This window comes from Semicossyphus pulcher, unplaced genomic scaffold, assembly GCF_022749685.1.
Source record: "Semicossyphus pulcher isolate SPU_LCO1_2020_fin unplaced genomic scaffold, fSemPul1.0.p SCAF_15, whole genome shotgun sequence".
In the NCBI taxonomy this organism is placed as follows: Eukaryota; Metazoa; Chordata; class Actinopteri; order Labriformes; family Labridae; genus Semicossyphus; species Semicossyphus pulcher.
Genome location: NW_027211659.1, coordinates 6,461,955 through 6,479,636, shown reverse-complemented (window position 1 = coordinate 6,479,636; position 17,682 = coordinate 6,461,955). Strand labels below are relative to the sequence as shown.

General features: G+C 42.3%; 1 protein-coding gene across 3 annotated transcripts in view; it reads right to left on the bottom strand.

The window, feature by feature from the left end:
• Nucleotides 1-17,682, bottom strand: part of nalcn (sodium leak channel, non-selective) — an 88,213-nt gene that overhangs the window by 50,147 nt on the left and 20,384 nt on the right. For all 3 annotated transcript variants that reach the window (XM_069663115.1, XM_069663113.1, XM_069663114.1), the window contains exon 11: nt 14,587-14,673. In XM_069663115.1, the coding sequence (XP_069519216.1) occupies nt 14,587-14,673 (87 nt within the window). The remainder of the gene's footprint in view (nt 1-14,586; nt 14,674-17,682) is intronic.

Here is a 17,682-nt window from a genome sequence, read left to right as displayed (position 1 = left end):
TGTTGCAATCAGCGTAAATTGCACAAAGCGGGCAAAGAGGAAAGAAGAATGCGAACAGGAAAATCAACGGCCATTTTCATTTGTTTCACATTGAACTTTAGAAATTGTGGCTTGGATACGAGCGAGGAATGTCATGATGATAAAGCGCAGCTCATTCGAGTGTGATTTAAGGTTTTATCTTAGGCAGGCAGGTATAATTACAAAGCAACTCAGATCTTCGGTTCCTTTATTGTAAATTTGTTCTCCCAAATATATGTTAATATAGCTCAACACTCACAGAAGCCATTTAAACACAAAATTTTCAAACAACAGCAGCTGAAAGACAGATGATTGACAGTCAAACCTTCAAAGAAAGAGAAAATATACGTGTGTAAGAATATACATCTGGCAGCACAGGCGTGGGTTCTTTCTTTTCGAAGGTGCCAACCAAAGACAGTACTCTATATAAATAGGTAAAACACTGGCAGAGAGGACCAGCAGCGAAAATTTCAAAGCAATCAGGAGCCTTTCATTGGCTGCTGGAAAAACATCCGCCCAGACAGCAGAATCAGTGTGCATTCAGACAGCCGGAAACAAGAGGGGAAAGGGGCAATAATGTACTGTATGATATTTCCTGTGGGAAAAGCAGTGGTATGGAACGACTACAACGGCATCCAACAATAGAAACAATCATTTCTTCAAAGACTGTGTAACAATGCCCTAAAAAGAATAGCTGCACAAATCATGCAATCCTCTTTTCAGCAGAGATTCTAACAGTGTAGTCGTCCTGAGACAATATGACAGATGTGATCACAGCCTTGATCTGAATGTATGTATGTGGCGGAGCGAGCAGCTTGTGAGTGGGTTGTAACCGCTCACCCTAAAATAAGACTTGCATGTGAGAGTGGCAATAGGAAGGATTGCAAAAGTGAAAATTGAGAGGAAGACTTTGAGACAGATGAAGAGTGTTTGCAGCATTGCTGAAAAGATCAAGTTCTCCGCAGGAAAGCGGGACCACTGCCATCCAGCCTCCTACACACAAACACACTCACAGCACCAAGTCTTTAAAGTCTCCAAAGCCTGATCTGCAACTGAGTTTGGTGCTCTGAACACTAGCGATAGTTAGTAGTTGAGATTTTCTGATTCTAATATTATAAGACGTGAAAAAAGTAGGAAATACAATTAAAAAGGATCTAATTTACTCAACACGTTAAATGTTTGCTTTCACCTGACGACGACCTCTTATGGCCATGGAAATAATGTCTGTTGTCTGACAGGAGCAAGGACAGAGCATGTTTAAGGATGATGATAGTAAACTAGAGGGAGGTTGGGTTGAATTATTGAGTCATCAAAGTGTGTGAAAAACCCTTGTTGGAATCCACAACCTGACCACATTAGGTGCCTTTAGGATGTTTTTTGGGTTAAGATAAGCTTTAGGGCCTGTGTCCACGCTGGCATCGCCCAGACGAATTCAAAGTGCTTTTCACCGGCGCTTACTGTTGCTAGGTTACAAAGTTACAAAGTAGGCTTTTCCGCTTCCCTTGGTAGTGACCGTGAAGTCTGTTTTAAATCGCTCTGTGTGCTTAATATTTGCTTTAATTCAAGGAAATTTTAAAAATAAAAGGAGGAAAGAAAGGAGTCGTATCCTTGCGTTTGAAGCAGCTGCAGATTGTACCCTCGAAAAAATGAAGGATTAGTTTCTTCTCCACCATTGTAGTTCTCAAAGTTGATATTGGAAGTCCTGCCCCTTCTTGATTTTGATTGGCGGCGGTGTTCCAAACAGAGCGTTTATGCGCTGAGTGCTGAAAACGCTGAATTGTATTGTTTTTGCTGCCAGCGCCAAAAATGCTGTTAGTGGACACAGGCCCTTATTGTAGATTTTCACTAAGTTTTGGTTGGAATAAGGGTTCCTCTTCTCCTCTCCTTAAATCTATAAAACTCTGAAGGGGAAATCTTTAACATTAGCCTTAAAATGTTCTATAATATGAGACTGGAAGGGCTGTGTTTACCCTCGCTGGGTGAGACATATAACCACACCCCAAAGTGACGTCACCACCACCACCACCACCACTACTACTGGAAAATAAGAAGTTAAACAATATCTTGACCTACGAATCTTCATACGTATGTTTGTATAAGTAAAATTAGTTTGTAAAATTAGCTGAAAGTACAGAGCCTGTTACATCTACAGTGGGAGGAGGTCCTCTTCAGCATAGACATGTTGCACGTCAATGTTTCTACAGTAGCCCAGAATGGACAAACCAAACACTGGCCTTAGAGCAGGCGTCCTGCAAGTTTCGCAGGCAAAGGGGATTAGGGTTGTCAGTTGGATTTTCACTTTATAACACTGTTCTCTTCTTAAGTGTTCTTTAAGATAATACATACTAAATAATAGACTGTCATTTATACAGCAGTGAAACTCCATGTCCGAGCCAAATCTGTTGCACCTTTTCCTTCTTACATCCAAGAAAGCCCTTTCCTAGTTTTTATGTGGTACTTTTTTTTTTGCCCTCATGACATTTTTTCTTTTTTTTACTCCTGCACTTTCTGCTCTTAGTCTGTCTTGTCTAAGTTTCTTACTGTATGAGCCGTACTTTTACGCTCATATAATCGTCTTGGGATTGGGTGTGCAGAATTTACACACATGCCCACTCTACACACTGACTGGTTAGGCTCCTTGACTGAGATTGGACGTGACAAAGCAGTTTGACATTTCCAGCAACCAGACGCTCTCCCCCCATGGGTGTTTTGGCTGAAAGGACTTGTGTGTGTGTGTGTGTATGCATGTGTGTGTGCGTGTGTGTGTGTGTGTGAGAGAGGGGGAGAGAGCAATTGAGGCAGACTGACAGAGAACAGAAAGTACATGCTTGTGCCTATGAAACGGTTGGCGGTTCTCAAGGTCCTGACGCTGCCCATATTCTCTGTCAGCTTCTGGGGAATCACTCTGCAAAGAAAAGCTGGAGAGCAAGCTGGAGCGCCGCGTGTGTTTGTAACCTCTGTCATATGGAGATACAGTCAGACCATCAGGCTCTGCCACAGAACAACCTTCAAATCTTTGCCTCACATTCCCCTCGTTTGGTGCACTTCACCAGATAACGCTCTCCATGTTCTTCCCGAGGCAAAACGGCCGGATTGCCCAGTGCATCTGAAGGCACCATTTACGGCCTCAAGATGTCAAAATCAATTTTAACAGCGTCAATTGTGGGACAAGATGGCCGTCCCCTGCTGTTTGATGTTTCTTGTGAGCCTGTGTGTCTCGGAAAACCTTTCACACTTCTTTGATGGATGCTATTTATTTGTGTTGCCTCTGGCTGGGTCTTTGAAACACCAGGTGCCCACTGCGCGCATACACACACACACACACACACACACACACATTTTGCAACAGAACCCACACATAAAGTTGTGGCTTTGGCATTTAGCCAAGGATCACTGGCATCATTCTGTCTGAAAGAAAGGCAAGCTAAATTTACCATAGGGCTGCAATAACACTTTTTATTATTGATTAATCGGCTTATTATTTTAACCAATCGAATAACTGTTTAGTCTGTTAATGTCACAATGTTGTGAAAATGCTTATCACAATTTCCCAGACCACAACAAGACTTCTTCAAATTGCTTCTTCCGCCAAAATCTATTGCTGAATGAGGTAACGCAGTGGTGATTGAGCCCAGTGATAAAAGCCTTTGCATTTGCAGTATTACAGACTGGATGTCTGTGGCAACATTTGTGGAAAAAAAACGGCATCCAGTTTTTTCCATCAGCCAGCAGTGGTTGGTCTGCCAGAGAGGGTAGGCGGAGCTAAGCAGCTGCTTTTCCGGTCTCTGCAAGTGTAGTGTCTGCGAGTAAACAGTAATCTACTATGGCTGAACAAACACAGAAAAGATGGATGACTACAGATACAACTTCAAAAATAAGTGAAGATCCAAAGAAAAAGAAACAAACTCGACGCTCAGATGAAGGCAAACAGTCTAAAAAGGAAAGAGACCGTCAGCGAGGAAAATCAAGAGTTACAACCGGAGCCAACCGTGGACGTCACACATGCAACACTGTCTGGATATCTGGGAAGTGTGCTCCCGAAATTACAGTTTAACACCACAGGTGCCGCCAAAGACAAAGAAACTGAGATCTTCGAGATTACAACTTTAACTGAAAAACACAAACATCTCTAAAAACAATAAATAACCTCAAAAGTGATTAACTAAATGTTGTCATTTACAGATACAAGTATTGGCGGTTCCCGTCATCGTCCATGCTTGCTTTATTGAATACTACTTCAATATACAAACATTTGTTTACTTTAAGTGGGAGGCTGGATCAATCACATTTGTATACGGCACCAAGTTGGCAATGAACTCTGGGTAACTACCAAAGGAAAGTCTGCAATCTGGCGTTGATAGTCCGCAACAGAGCCCTCACGCACTACTGGGATTGCACTACTGCTGCGTTCAAGACAACTGGAAACTTGAGAACTTCCCAGTAGAAATTTCTGTAAAGCTGTAAAAAACTGTAAAGACTGGAATATAGCATTTTACCAACCACCGACTAGAAACATTTCTATGGAACGTCATTCAAGGACGGAGTTCCTACTTGTGAACTCGGAGCAGATTCATCTACCGTCATAAGTCGGAAATTTCTTGAGTTCCCAGTTGTCTGGAACGCAGCATAAGCACTCACGCACTTAGCGGGAACGCGCCTCAAAGTCTGTGAGTGTGGAGGTTGGGATTTGGCCAATCAATGTTAGCGTAGGCTGAGCTCCACTACAACACCGGTAGCTAGCAGCACTGCACACTCGACATGGCGAAAACAGATGTTAGGTTACAGCCTCTGTTTGTGTGTTTTAAATGTTTCAAATAAAAATAAATTGAAATAGTGTTGAAATATCTTGTAAACACATTGTTTTGAATAAAAAGCTTTATTCCAGATTCTACAGTAATTGATTTGTTGTTGCAGCTCAGATTTACAAAACATGGCACAGTCCATTCTGCAAAATACAGAATGTCCTTAGCTCTTAATATCTTGACTGCAATTCAGTGAATGTTAGAAATTATGTATGCAAATGGTGTTGTTGACAAGAAGTCATTATTTCAAGTGGAGGATAAATCAGTATTTGGGCAAACAGAGCACTCTGGTGCGTTTCTGCAGGAGTAACATGAAAAACAACATCAGAAATAAGAAGGACAAACACCCTTTTCTCTTTTCATCACGCCTTCTGCCTCCTCGTCTGGACACTTGTGTTCTTTATCACCCAATTTATGCCCAGTCAATTTAAACAGCGCAGCAAAGCCTCACTCTCTATAAGGCTGACATTAACTGCAATCTCACACAAAGAGTGAGACAATACATCCAACAAGTCCAACGCTGTCAATAACGATATACTGATCATCTGGAGGAGGTGGAGGGTTTATGCATCATACCTGGAGCATCTCCAGTGGCAGCAACTGTAACACGACCAGGGACAGAGAGGCAGACTGACAGACCAATGACTGCTTCCTCGCGCTCCGTCTGTTCGCTCTCCCTGCCAAGGAGGACAAATGCTCTTTCCGCCGGTACATGAGAGGAGTGGAGCACATGTGCACATAGCTGGCAGGATGTAGCAGCATTCACACAGGAATTGTCACCAACAGACTGGGCCTTGTTCTGGCACCCGTCTCCTGCTACAGTTTTCTGTCTCCTGTTTACTGAGATTAAGAAGAAACTGAGTGGGATTACAGGCTGCTTCACTTGACGTATCTTTTTGCTGGTATTTGTTGACACGGAATAAACAAGTGATGATAATCAGAGTGTCTAGAAACAAATCCGAAGGAAACAATGCAGAACAGACGGACCTATTCAGAAATCTTTTGTCAGATTGGAAAAGAGCACGGCTTATTCGTGGCTAACTGCGGTTTCAACACAGCCTTACTTTAATCTGAAGCTTTGGGCTGAAGGAGTGGGTGTGTTAAATCTTGCTGGGTTGGGGATCTTGAGAAGTGGCAGCCCTCTTGGCTTATTACGGCCTCGACTAAAGCAGGCTGACTCATGGGTCTGGCAGGAAAACAGGTCTTAATAAAACATGATGGTCTGCCAGTCTGCAGCCTCCTACTCTTATTAATATCTGCTGTGCTTTCGCCACCTCGGAGTCCCCGTCAGCCTATTCCTTCTAGACTTTTGATTTATTTCTTTTCAGCATATATCACGATATGTTTATGTGGCTGATCGCAGTCTAGACCAATAACAATAACTTAAGATTTTTCTTACATTTCGTTGTAAAGACGGTTTATGAGAAAAGTCTGTTAGATTTATGACGTGTTGTTGAACTCAGTATCGTTGAAATTAATGAAATGATAAATAAACGCCAGTTGTTTCCCAGTTAGCATAGGTAATTAGCCTAGCTTAGCTTAGCTTAGCTTGTATTGTTCTTGTTTTACACATGCATTTAAGCAAATTAGTGTGCTCTTCAGTGTGCGTGGATTTAGTTTTTAAAGCCCCCCTCCAGTGAAAAATCAAGTGTTTAACCTTGTAAACATCTCCATGTGGTGTTCTTCATGTGCTACAAGACATATCAGGGACAACATAAGCAGTCATCTCCATGGCTGGGCCTGTCTGCTTTTAAACTGCAGCGTACCAAGGACAGGCTGAACAACACGTTTTCAGATTGGCAGGTTTGAGACGTCACAATGGACGGGGTGACGCTATGCGTATCATTATGTGCAAAACTACAGGCGATGCGTGAGCCAGCTGTAACCGTCATCGTAATACAGACTCTGCAGATTTGGGGAGGAAGAAGGAGGAGATGCCTTGGGAGGATTTTTACAAGGTCTTTTGCAGAAAAAACATCAGACACAATTTATTATTTCAAGCAGAGCATTTTATATTTCTTAAATCATGACTGGCGCTGCTCTTTAACTAAAGCTAGAGACATACTTTCTTTAACTACGTGTTTGCCTGCGCACAAAGCTGCCCTGCCTTCCCTTCATCTGTTTGGAGCATATGCCAGATGCAGTCTGCTCATGAACAGTAGGGGCAGTGTCGTGATAGGGTCAACACAGCAGCGGGGACAACAATGGAAGAAAGTTTTAAAGACAAGCTGATAGACCAAGTCTGCAATATCCACATCTGCACGATGTGTCATTACCACATGCCTGACAGTATGTAAGAAGTTGTACTACCTAAGTAGTAGGTGACAGGGTTTTAAGTAGAAATGTCTTCCTTAACATGGTTTGTAAATGAGGCCCAGTCTGATTTAAGCATCTTTCTCATTTTACGCACATATCTAACCTGCTTTGCCCAAATGCTTTCTTACTTATTCTTTTCCTCCTCTCCTTTTTCCCCCTTCAGCCAATTTCCCTTTTCTCTGTGCTCTCCTTCCACACATAGATCCAAACTGACCTTAACCTTGACACTTTGTGTGTCTGTGTGTGTGTGAGCTTAAAGTGACACGAGCAGTGTCACTGGGGAAGATCCAGAGGGTGAAGATTGGTGGCAGGGGTAAGAGGAGGGATCCAGAGAATCAATAACCTCTTGCTGGTGAGGCAGAGGTCAGAAAGGTGTCCCTTTCATTGGACTTCAGCACCCCCCAGTGAGCTGCGGGGTTATCCATCACTCTGTATTTAGCTCTGTGGAGAGGGGGCTGAGAAATGAGGGAGTAAGCCGCTGCTCATCAACAAAAGCGACGCAAAATTAATCAAATGGTCCTGCCGGATTACTAAAGTAAAGCATTCATCATGACTTTCATGCTCATCCTTTGTGCTCACATTTATTATAATATATAAAGTCCTTAGGTTCTTGATTTTTCAGGGCTAATTGACTTTAAAAGATGTGACTTTTTTTTTTTTTTAATCCAGGAGGGTACACCTGTAAAGAGCGTCACCCTCTATTTTCTCTTATAACAGCCAAAGCTCCAATCAGCAGTGTAATTATGGCATGGTGGAGCACCAGGGGCTAATTAGCAGAGCACGTCTGCAGGGAGAGAAACAGGACGCGTCATTAACCTTCACTGGTCTGTGCTGCTACCATGAGAGAAATACTGAGAAACCAGGAAAACACTGATGAAATTTAAGAAACAATAGAGTCGGAGCGTCGGTGGGATGGAAACAAAGAAGCAATTATATAAAGGATGTTACATAAATTTGTACTGGCACCTCAAAGGTGTGACCAATGACTATCCATTCATGCAACTGGTCTCACGGTGCTTTGTTTTAATTCCTACTCCAGAGTGTTAAGTTTACAGACATGAAAAACTGAAGTAGAGCGGATAAAAACATGCGTCTACAACTTTAATATATTTTATGTAATGAAAGGAATTTTTGGCTTTAAAGCTAAAGTTCAACATTTAAGGAAATACACCTATTTGCTTTCTTGCAGAGAGTTGCAGAGACTGCCTGGATACAGGAAATGCTCAGGAAACATGGCGCTGTCCAAAAGCTACAGGGAGCTCTATAGCTCACTCATTTAACTGTTGTATCTTGTGAGTTTTATTTGTGCAAAAACTGAAATGTAAAGAGGGCTGCACGGTGGTGCAGTGGTTAGTCGCCTCACAGCTAGAAGGTTCCTAGTTCGAGTCCCAGCTCAGAGAAGGGGGCTTGTCTGAGTGGAGTCAACATGTTCTCCCTGTGCATGCGTGGGTTCCTCCAACAGTCCAACGGTAGGGTCATTGGTGACTCTAAATTGCCTGTAAGTGTGAATGTGAACGTGAAAGGTTGTCTGTATGCGACAGCCCTGTGATTGGCTGGCGTCAAGTCCAGGGTGTACCCCACGCCTTTCACCCAATGACAGCTGGGATAGACTCCAGCCCCGTCGTGACCCTGACTAGGACAAGCAGTGTAGATAATAGATGGATGGATGGATGAAATGTAAATATGACAATATTACAGAGGGTTGTGTTAGAGACTTCTTGCCCTGGTGAGACTTCCTGAAGTCTCTGCTGGTGATGATAAGATCACAACACTTCAAAACAACACCACCTACAGTAACTGTTAACTTAAAAAAAAGTAGTCTGACACTTACCAGAAGTAACTTCAGAGAAGTGGAATTCAAAGACAGCACGACAATGGTGGTTAAGGACAACAGATGTTGTCAAAAATGTACAAAATTAAGACTCTGTTAAGAATTGTAACTGTAAGATTTAAAAAGACGTCTGATTCAGAGAACAACTCTCGACTCTGAGAGTTATTTAGGTTTTTAGCCCCTCAAAAGGAGAAGCTGCCTTTTCCTTTCTGTCTCCAAAAAGAGCAGGTGGTTAATCAATTATGTGTTATCTCCAACTGCTGTAAAACGTTGGACCCAGACAGACCCAGCCTGACACACACACACACACACATACACAAATGGACAGGCATCAACAGGCAGATTGACAGGCTGACGATCAGACACGAGGACCTGACCGGACACGAACAGGTGGTTTAAAAGACACGTCTGGTGTGTCCGGGTGAGCTGGAGGCAGACAAACAGGAGGACACACACGCAGGCCGCCTGTAGATAGCGCCCACCTGCCAGCCCCCGAAACATTTTAATCATTTGACGGCCAATTACTCTGAAGCCAGGCAGAGCAGAACAGAAACTCACACTTCACTTCCCTGGCACTCGCAGATGGGCCTGCAGGCTGGATCTCCACCGCCTGCCTGTCTTCACTCTACCTGTCTACTCAGCCAGCTCTGCTCTCTCTGATATGGGTGAAAAAGCAATGTAATAAGGTGTTTGGCAAGGCTTTAGAGGGATAGAATAGAGGATATCCATCATCAATCAAAAACGGTGCCACTGTTATGTGATGGGCCTTTTCACACCCTCTATTACAACATCAGAGAACAAAACAGGCTGAAACATAACAATTTAATCCATTCTCTTCTACTCTGAAATACACTCTTCTCCATCTAATCATGTGCATGCAGTGTTCCTATTGTCCTGGAGGTAGTGGATACATTAAAATCTGGTCCCTTTCCAAGTCCTGCATCGTCTTACTTAAGTGATGTCACAGTATCTAAAAGGTTTGATACAGTTTTGACATAAAAAGATGAATTTATTGGTTTTTATTTAGATCATAAACTCATTTGAAAATTGCTAAAATGTGTGGAAAATTCAGATAATAGATCTGCAGCACAAATGTTCTCTCCACTTTCACAGTTTCTAATCGGATGGAGAGACATTTGCTTTCTCTTCATGTTTTTTTTTCCAGTAGCTATTAAAGCACATTATGAGCGGTCCTTGTCATGTGTAGTTTAAACCAATTAAAAAGAAGAACCAGTGCTGTACTAGTACTTCGTCACAGTCCTTCAGTATTTTCTGTTTTTATATTTCTGTCAACTTTTACTCCGCTACACTTCCTGAATAAAATGTGTACGCTCTGATAGATATTAGAATCTTCATTACTCAAAATTAAACCAGGAGAAATCAGAATCAGAATCAAGTTTATTGCCTAGTAGGTTTAGACAAACTGTACACAGAATATGTCTTGGTGTTTAGGTGCAGAACAGTAAACACAGAAGTACATTTAAATTTGGTGGTGTAATGATTTTAGATTTTTCTTTACTGAAAATACGTCTCTAAATGAATGAAAACTGAGAGGTTAAAAACTAAGGCTGGCTTTGATGCAACATTACAGATGCCAAACCTTGGAGAAGAAGAACAAAAAGAAGAAGGAAAAGAAAAAGAGGGGCGCCAGCTTAGCTCAGCAGTTAAATCGCACGTCCCATTTGCAGAGGCCACAGTCCTCAATGCAGCGGCCCTGGGCTCGACTCCTACCCTCAGCCTATCGCCGAGTCATCCCCCACTCGCTCAGTGGACACCACTGTCCCCTCTCTCAATAAAGGCACAAGAAGGCCAAAAAAAATCTTAAAGAACAGAAGAAGCAGATATATATTAAGCCGCGGCTTCGCTTTTAAGTCAAGTCCAGGCATGTCGGACGCGAGCGGGTAGCGACTACGTGAGCAGAATACCAGTGGACGGTGATACTGAACGCATAAAGGCGTCGGAAACCAGCTACTCCGGTGAAAGATGACCGTGGTGACCGTGATGATGAAGTCGAACAGGTCGACCAACACCCTGTGAAGACCATGTTTTTTCTTTTTCAGGTGGTTTGCAAAATAAAGTTAATAATTCTGTACTAATATCTGCACTTTAATTCAAGTAGGGCTTCAGATCCTTTATCCACCAGTGTTCACGAGTTATTTATCTAAGACAAAATTAAACCTTTAAAAACATTGCCTCAATCCTAATTCCTCTCTGTGATCTGTGATGGCGCTTTTGTGGCTTGATTGAATTCCTGGCATCGATCTTGCCGATTCCTGACACGATCGGAAAATATAAAACATCTCCAGAGTGGCTCGTTGGTTTGACATGGCACAAGATGCTGTCAGTGTGTGACTGGCAACTGAAAACAATGGATGACTTCTGAAACGAAGCACCGCACGAGGCATGTCAAAGTCACTCTCAGAACTATTCAACTTTAACACTGCTTGATTCTTGTTTGTCTCATGTTTGACACTTTAGATCCTCCAGTGGGCTGAAATTTAAATAACAACAAAAGTACTTTAAAGGGATAATTCACCCAAAATCCGGATTTCAGGGCCGATTGCTTGAACTCTTTGAGCTACGTACTGTAAACTGTTTGGAACATTATCTGGCAATCTGCTGTTGACGCCAAAGAACGCCTTTCATGTCCAAGGCTACGGTTGTGAAGTCGTGAAGCAAATTAAATGAAAAATTTAATTTTTGGTTAAAAAATATACGCAATGCATTTACAAAAACCGAACAAAATCTGAAGATTGCTTTAGTGTGAAAAGGAACATTAAAAACTAGTTTAACCTCTCGTAGAAGCTTCCTTCTAACATTGAGAAACTATTCAACCGCTCTGCCTCATTCTTTCTGTTCTCATTAACAAACCTCTCCCACTCCGTGACCCTGTGCTCCTCCTACAATGAAATATATTCCCCTTATATTTTTAAGAAGAAAAATTGATAATGTGTATGACTTCCTTTGTTTCTCTCCTCCCTTTCTCTTTCTCAGGTGCTTTTCATGTCTCAGATTCTGTGTGAAAGGAGACATCCATCACAATTTCGGAGCCACTGCCCTGAGCTGAAACGCTCCATGTGATGGAGGTGGGAGCTGTTTTACACTCTGACCCACTAAAACACTTTGCAACTCTGTCCGTCTCACAGGAAGTCGTGATCGCAAAGTCTCCATCCTGAAGGCACTGTGCAGACTCAAAAAACAAAGGGTCTGCAGTGGTATGAGTGACGTGCTACAGGATGGGACACAAAACACTGTTTTTAAGCTGCTTTTAAAACTCTATTACCAAGGAAACAGCTAACTTATTTCATTTGCATGAAGTAATTCTCAAAGAAATGTGTGCTTGAACCAAAGTCTGTATAAAAGTGTAAGTAACAAACATGACGTCACCATTTAAAAGTGTATTTCCTGATCGCTTGACAGTTCGCCATCATCATCTTAAATCAGCGCACAATGAATCTTGGGATGCGTTGGGCTGCTAAGGATGCACCCAAAGTATCCTCCGTGGCCCGGGAAAAGTAGGATGCACTGGTCGGCCGCATCTGAAGGAACCTGCAAAATGGGACAATGGGCCACTGTGACACAATCAGCCTTGAAATACGTCCTTCGAAGGATTCAGCCCCTAAATTGAGCTCATATTTGGGTGGATACTTATTGTTGCATCTCTATCCTGGTTGACAGGCCGCCATAGTAGCTACTTAAAAATCACAGGTCGCCACAGTGTAAGGCATACCCTACTTTATCGCAGATTTGTCTCTAAATGGGACCAGAGTTACAAAATTAAAATCACATATGAATTACATGAGAAGTTGGCCTATTTTGTCATCTTGTTTCAAACAACCAGACTTCTTTTTGCAACCACAGGAGTCTCCCCCTGCTGGCCATTAGATGGAATGCAGGTTTCAGGAACTTCCACGTTGGCTCCACTTTTGAAACAGGCTACGTCAACCTCTTATATACAGTCCCTGGCTTGCACATACTGTTTGTTAGGGAACACATTGCATACCTAAGTTTTTCCCTCCTTTGTTTAAAAAAGAAAAACCCATCCACACAAGCACGGTTATAAAAAAAATGGCTGTCCAAACGATAACGAAAAACACAACAGAAACGCTGTCATGAGAATGCCACAGGCAGCGATATAACCCGGTCACGCAAAGAATAGGAAGAAAATTGCGGCCAATCAAAAAACTGAAAAATCTATTGCCAGCTGCAACGGCGCATCGAGGAAGGGGAGACGATATATCAATACAGTGGACGAGTAACTGTACATATATGTGTAAACATGTAAAAAGTCCTGTAAGCAAGGTTATAAGCATCACTGTTTTTGTCACATCCGTCATTTTGCAAGGAATGTCGCCTCATTTGTGACGGAGATAACAGCGCAGAGCCTAACGTCACGAGCCAAAAACGCAGTTTACCCTACCTACATGTAAACAGACTTTCTAAAAGCCTTCACCCTCGCCAGAGTTTCACAAAAGACCCAGATTTGAAAAATACCCGTATAGGTGCAGACGTGGCCTTAGATGATGACGTAGTGCTGCAAAAGTTAAGCCAGGTGAAACTTTTTTCTCCTGTGTTGTTTTGCCGTAGCACGCTGCGTTGGCGCCCTCACCTTGCCTTCACAGCAGTCTCATTCAAGTGGAAGCTGTTTTCTAATCTCTCTGTTAATCAGTTAACCCTTGATTTTACCGTCAAATGTGGCCTTCTTGTTGGCACAGGAAGACAATAATAAGTATTTTGCTCTAAGGGAATGAGGCAGATGAAGCAGTCTTTGGGTGTTCCACGTAATGGAGCGCAGGGCTCAGAGGGAAGTCAGTCGTGTTTATCCCTCTGGTTATCCCTCTATCTAAATCTTGCCTCAAAGTGATGATGAGGCTCCGGGGGACATGCTGCTTTAATGGGACTTCTGCATATTTCACGTCCCCTCTTTTCTCTCTCACTTTCTTCCCTTCATCTTTAACCCATTTCTCTGTTTTTGTGTCGGTGCCTCGCTCGGTTTGTGTGTGCGTGCCTCCTTCGAGCTCAGCTCTGGAATAGTATTTTCTACATGACGTATTGTTGACAGCAATCCTCCCTCTCATAGCCGTACACGCTATTGGCAGTCCCTCACAGCGAGGGCTTAGCCTTTTTTACTCCGCACCGCTATCAACAGTGCGGCAGCTGTAAGCAACGCCTGCTGCTTTCTGCTTATCTTTAAAGCCCAACCATTTGGATCACATTGACCACCAAAGCAACAGCGGCGTCCATCATGTAGACGTCATTTAAAACCCATCTATCACTGGAGCGACATCATTAGAGCGGTTCTACACATGAAAGACAAGCCTCCCCTCATTTAAAATCCCATCATTTAGCGGTTTGACACAGACATTGAAGACACAGACAAATGTGGAAACAATGAGGTGATACTGCGAGCATCTGTGGCTCTTGTTAAATGGATGAGGTTTACTGATTCTCTATCAATGCAGCATTCCAACATCAGAAGATATACAATTAGACACAGCTAAGATTGTTCGATATTAGATGAAGATATGTTCCTGGATCTTTGTATTTGTGCGTGCGAGGGAGAATGAAGGAGGAACACTTTGCAGCACCAGCAGCATATTAATTATGTGGTGAGTTTACCTGGAGGCAGGCAGGCGCTCGGCCATGTGGTTTGTTGACGTCCACAGCTACAAGCTGCCATCCCCCAGCAGCGTCTTCATGGAACATCTGTGGCACAAGGACACCACATGAGGGGCAGAACACACACAAAAAAACATCCTTGCATACAACTCAAAGTACTGGACGGAAAACTGAAACGCACACATCTACCCTTTGGCTGCATCTTCATAAAACATCTGTGGCCACACAAAAAAAAAGGCTGAAGGCTTCATACTCACAGCTTCCTACCCATACACACACAGCATGAGCTACTAAATACAGTATGTAGGCCTAAGGACCTAACACCAGAAATAAAAAACAAAACCAATATCACAGCAGAGACTTTGGAAAGCACAAGACAGCTGGCTCGCTCATGAATATCCATCCTTCTTCCAACACATGAAATGTTAAGTTATAGGCAAAAGAAAACTGGTTACAAAACGCCAGCTCCAAATACAGTGTTTACTTCAGCCTCTAAGTTAAGCAAGGTTAGAACAAAGTAGAGCTGAGGCTGATGGTCAGAAGATAACCAAATTGGCTGCAGCTTATTTTGAGGGGAGCTACGGCGATCCATCAAACAATAATTCTCTAATTTCTTCAGTTGGTAGACAAGAGGAAAAGTCCAATAAGTCACTAGGATTCATCATCTGGGAACCGTGAATGTCTGAACAAAATCCCATGCCAATCCTTCCAGTAGATGTTGAGATTTTTCACAGTATAAGTAAAAACATTGACCTTTTGGGGAAGTTGGAGAGAAACTGTCAGGTTCCTAAAGTCAGTAGGCTTCATCTTCATGAGACCATGAATGCCTGTACAGATTGCATGGCGATCCATCCAATACTTCAGTACATTTTTCAGTCTGGACCAAAGTCAAGGACTGACCAATCTAATGGCCAACGGACAGACCGGCACACATCTAACATGGCCTAAAATAACAACAAATAATGAGAAGGAATTTTCCATTGAACTCAGAGTTATGCAGAAATAGTCTGATATCAACGTTGTACTTGGTCAAGAGGCCATTAACCTGAACTTTTTTGCATCACTTGGCTTTTTGTCATGGTAGGCACCCAGCTAGAATTTTTTTGTTCTAGGAACATTCTGAGAACGTTACATGCGATGTTCTGGTAATGTTTTGAGCGGGAAGTGTTTATCTGGTTCCTGAAAACATCCAGAAAATATCCTCATAATGTTGCATTTAAAACGTTTACGTTTTACCGTTACAAGCACTTATTTGATATGATAAACATCCTTAAAACGTTTTGAATATTAGATTAAAAAGTTTTCTTTCTAGGTAATGTTAGCTAATGTAAATGAAGTGGTAAATGGTAAATGGACTGTACTTATATAGCTTTTCAAGTCTTTGCGACCACTCAAAGCTGCTTTTACACTACATGTCACATTCATACACTGATGGCAGAGGCTGCTAGCTAAAGTGCCCAACTGTCAATCAGTTATCAGTGTCTTGCTCAAGGACACTTCGACATGTAGCCGGATGGAACTGGGATCGAACCTCCGACCTTCTGATTGAAGGATGACCGACTCTACCACTGAGCCACAGCTGCCCCTGTAATGTTATGGGAACGTTCCCTGCTAGGTGGGTTGTGGGTTGACTCACTGTGCATCATTGATTGTTTCTGAAATGTTGAGAATGGCATGCAACGCAGCTTTGAGAACCAATCACACAGCCTATACAGAGAGCTGTTTCATGCTTCTTTCATAGAGTACCCCAACACCCCTCATATTTTCAAAATATGACACCATTTTTGGGGGTTTTCAATATAACATGGCAAAGAGAATACTATGTACAATCTGTATATCAAACTCACATGGTTGAGATCATTTGACTTCAGAAAAGGCAAAGCAGACTGAAATTTATTTCAAACATAAATTCAACCTTAATAACATCTACTCATCAAGATATGGGACAAAAAGCCTGAATCTGTGAAACTGAACCGGATTAATCCATTGTCACTTCATTAACACGGTTACGCATTTACAGCTTAAATCTAATCTAACTTTGAATAATCTGAAGACGGTATGGCAAAGTCATATGACTGATGTGGCATGGGTTGTGTCTCCAGGGGCAACCTCATACCAGCCTACCTCTCCGGGGAACACGAAGAAGGGCGCATATTGTTCCAGCCTCTGTGATTGACGGTTAAGTGTTACACCATAGCTAATTAGTTTTTCCTCCTCTAAGATAAAGATTGGGGCATGACTATGTGATTACAATTAATTGATAATAAAAGGAAAGGTTAATTGTTTTCAAGGTCATAGCGGTGTATGCATGCCAGTGGCACCATCACGATTGAGGGATCCAGTTTCTTGGTGTTCCAAGACAGCCATTAAAACAGATTGCTGCTTGTCACGCCAACTTCATTATGATTACAAAAGTCAAATATTTATCTTTTCAGCTCCAAAATACAAATGCAGGTCCATTCATTTTATTGGCTATTGTCCCATGCAGCCATATGTTTTTTGTGAATTTGACGGTTTGTCAGCTCTGAAGCCTCCTTATCTTCACAGTTTAACTTTGTAATTTAATCATAAATTATACATTCTTTTTCTCTTGATTTCCTCCGCTTCAAACCCACTTCCTCACCCTCTTAGACAATCCCGAGTAGTCTACTGTAAGCGTGGAAGAGGCAATCAAATGTCTGTCACAAAAAAATAGGCATTAATCAAAAGCAGAGACACCACTCCTTTCGTACCTAAAAGGGCATTTGTTAGATAGATAAATGTTCCATCTTGAAAAAAAGCCAATGCCAATCACTCGCATAAATGGGCTCTGTCTAGACTGTATGATGGCAGGAAATCTGCAGGCATTTATAGAATGAAACACCAAAAAACGTCAAAGCCCTTAATAACTATTGGTTTCCCCTCTCTTCTGTATTAGATCTTATATCTTTTTAGGCCATAAAGTCACTATTCCTTAATAAGTATATTTTCCTCTATGGCCTGATCTAATGGCAATTTATAGGCAATTAATGCAAAAAACGATGTATTTTTTAACATCTTGCTTTGCCTGGGAAATCGCAGTGCTTAACTCTTTAGCCTTGGGGATGCTCCACAGTC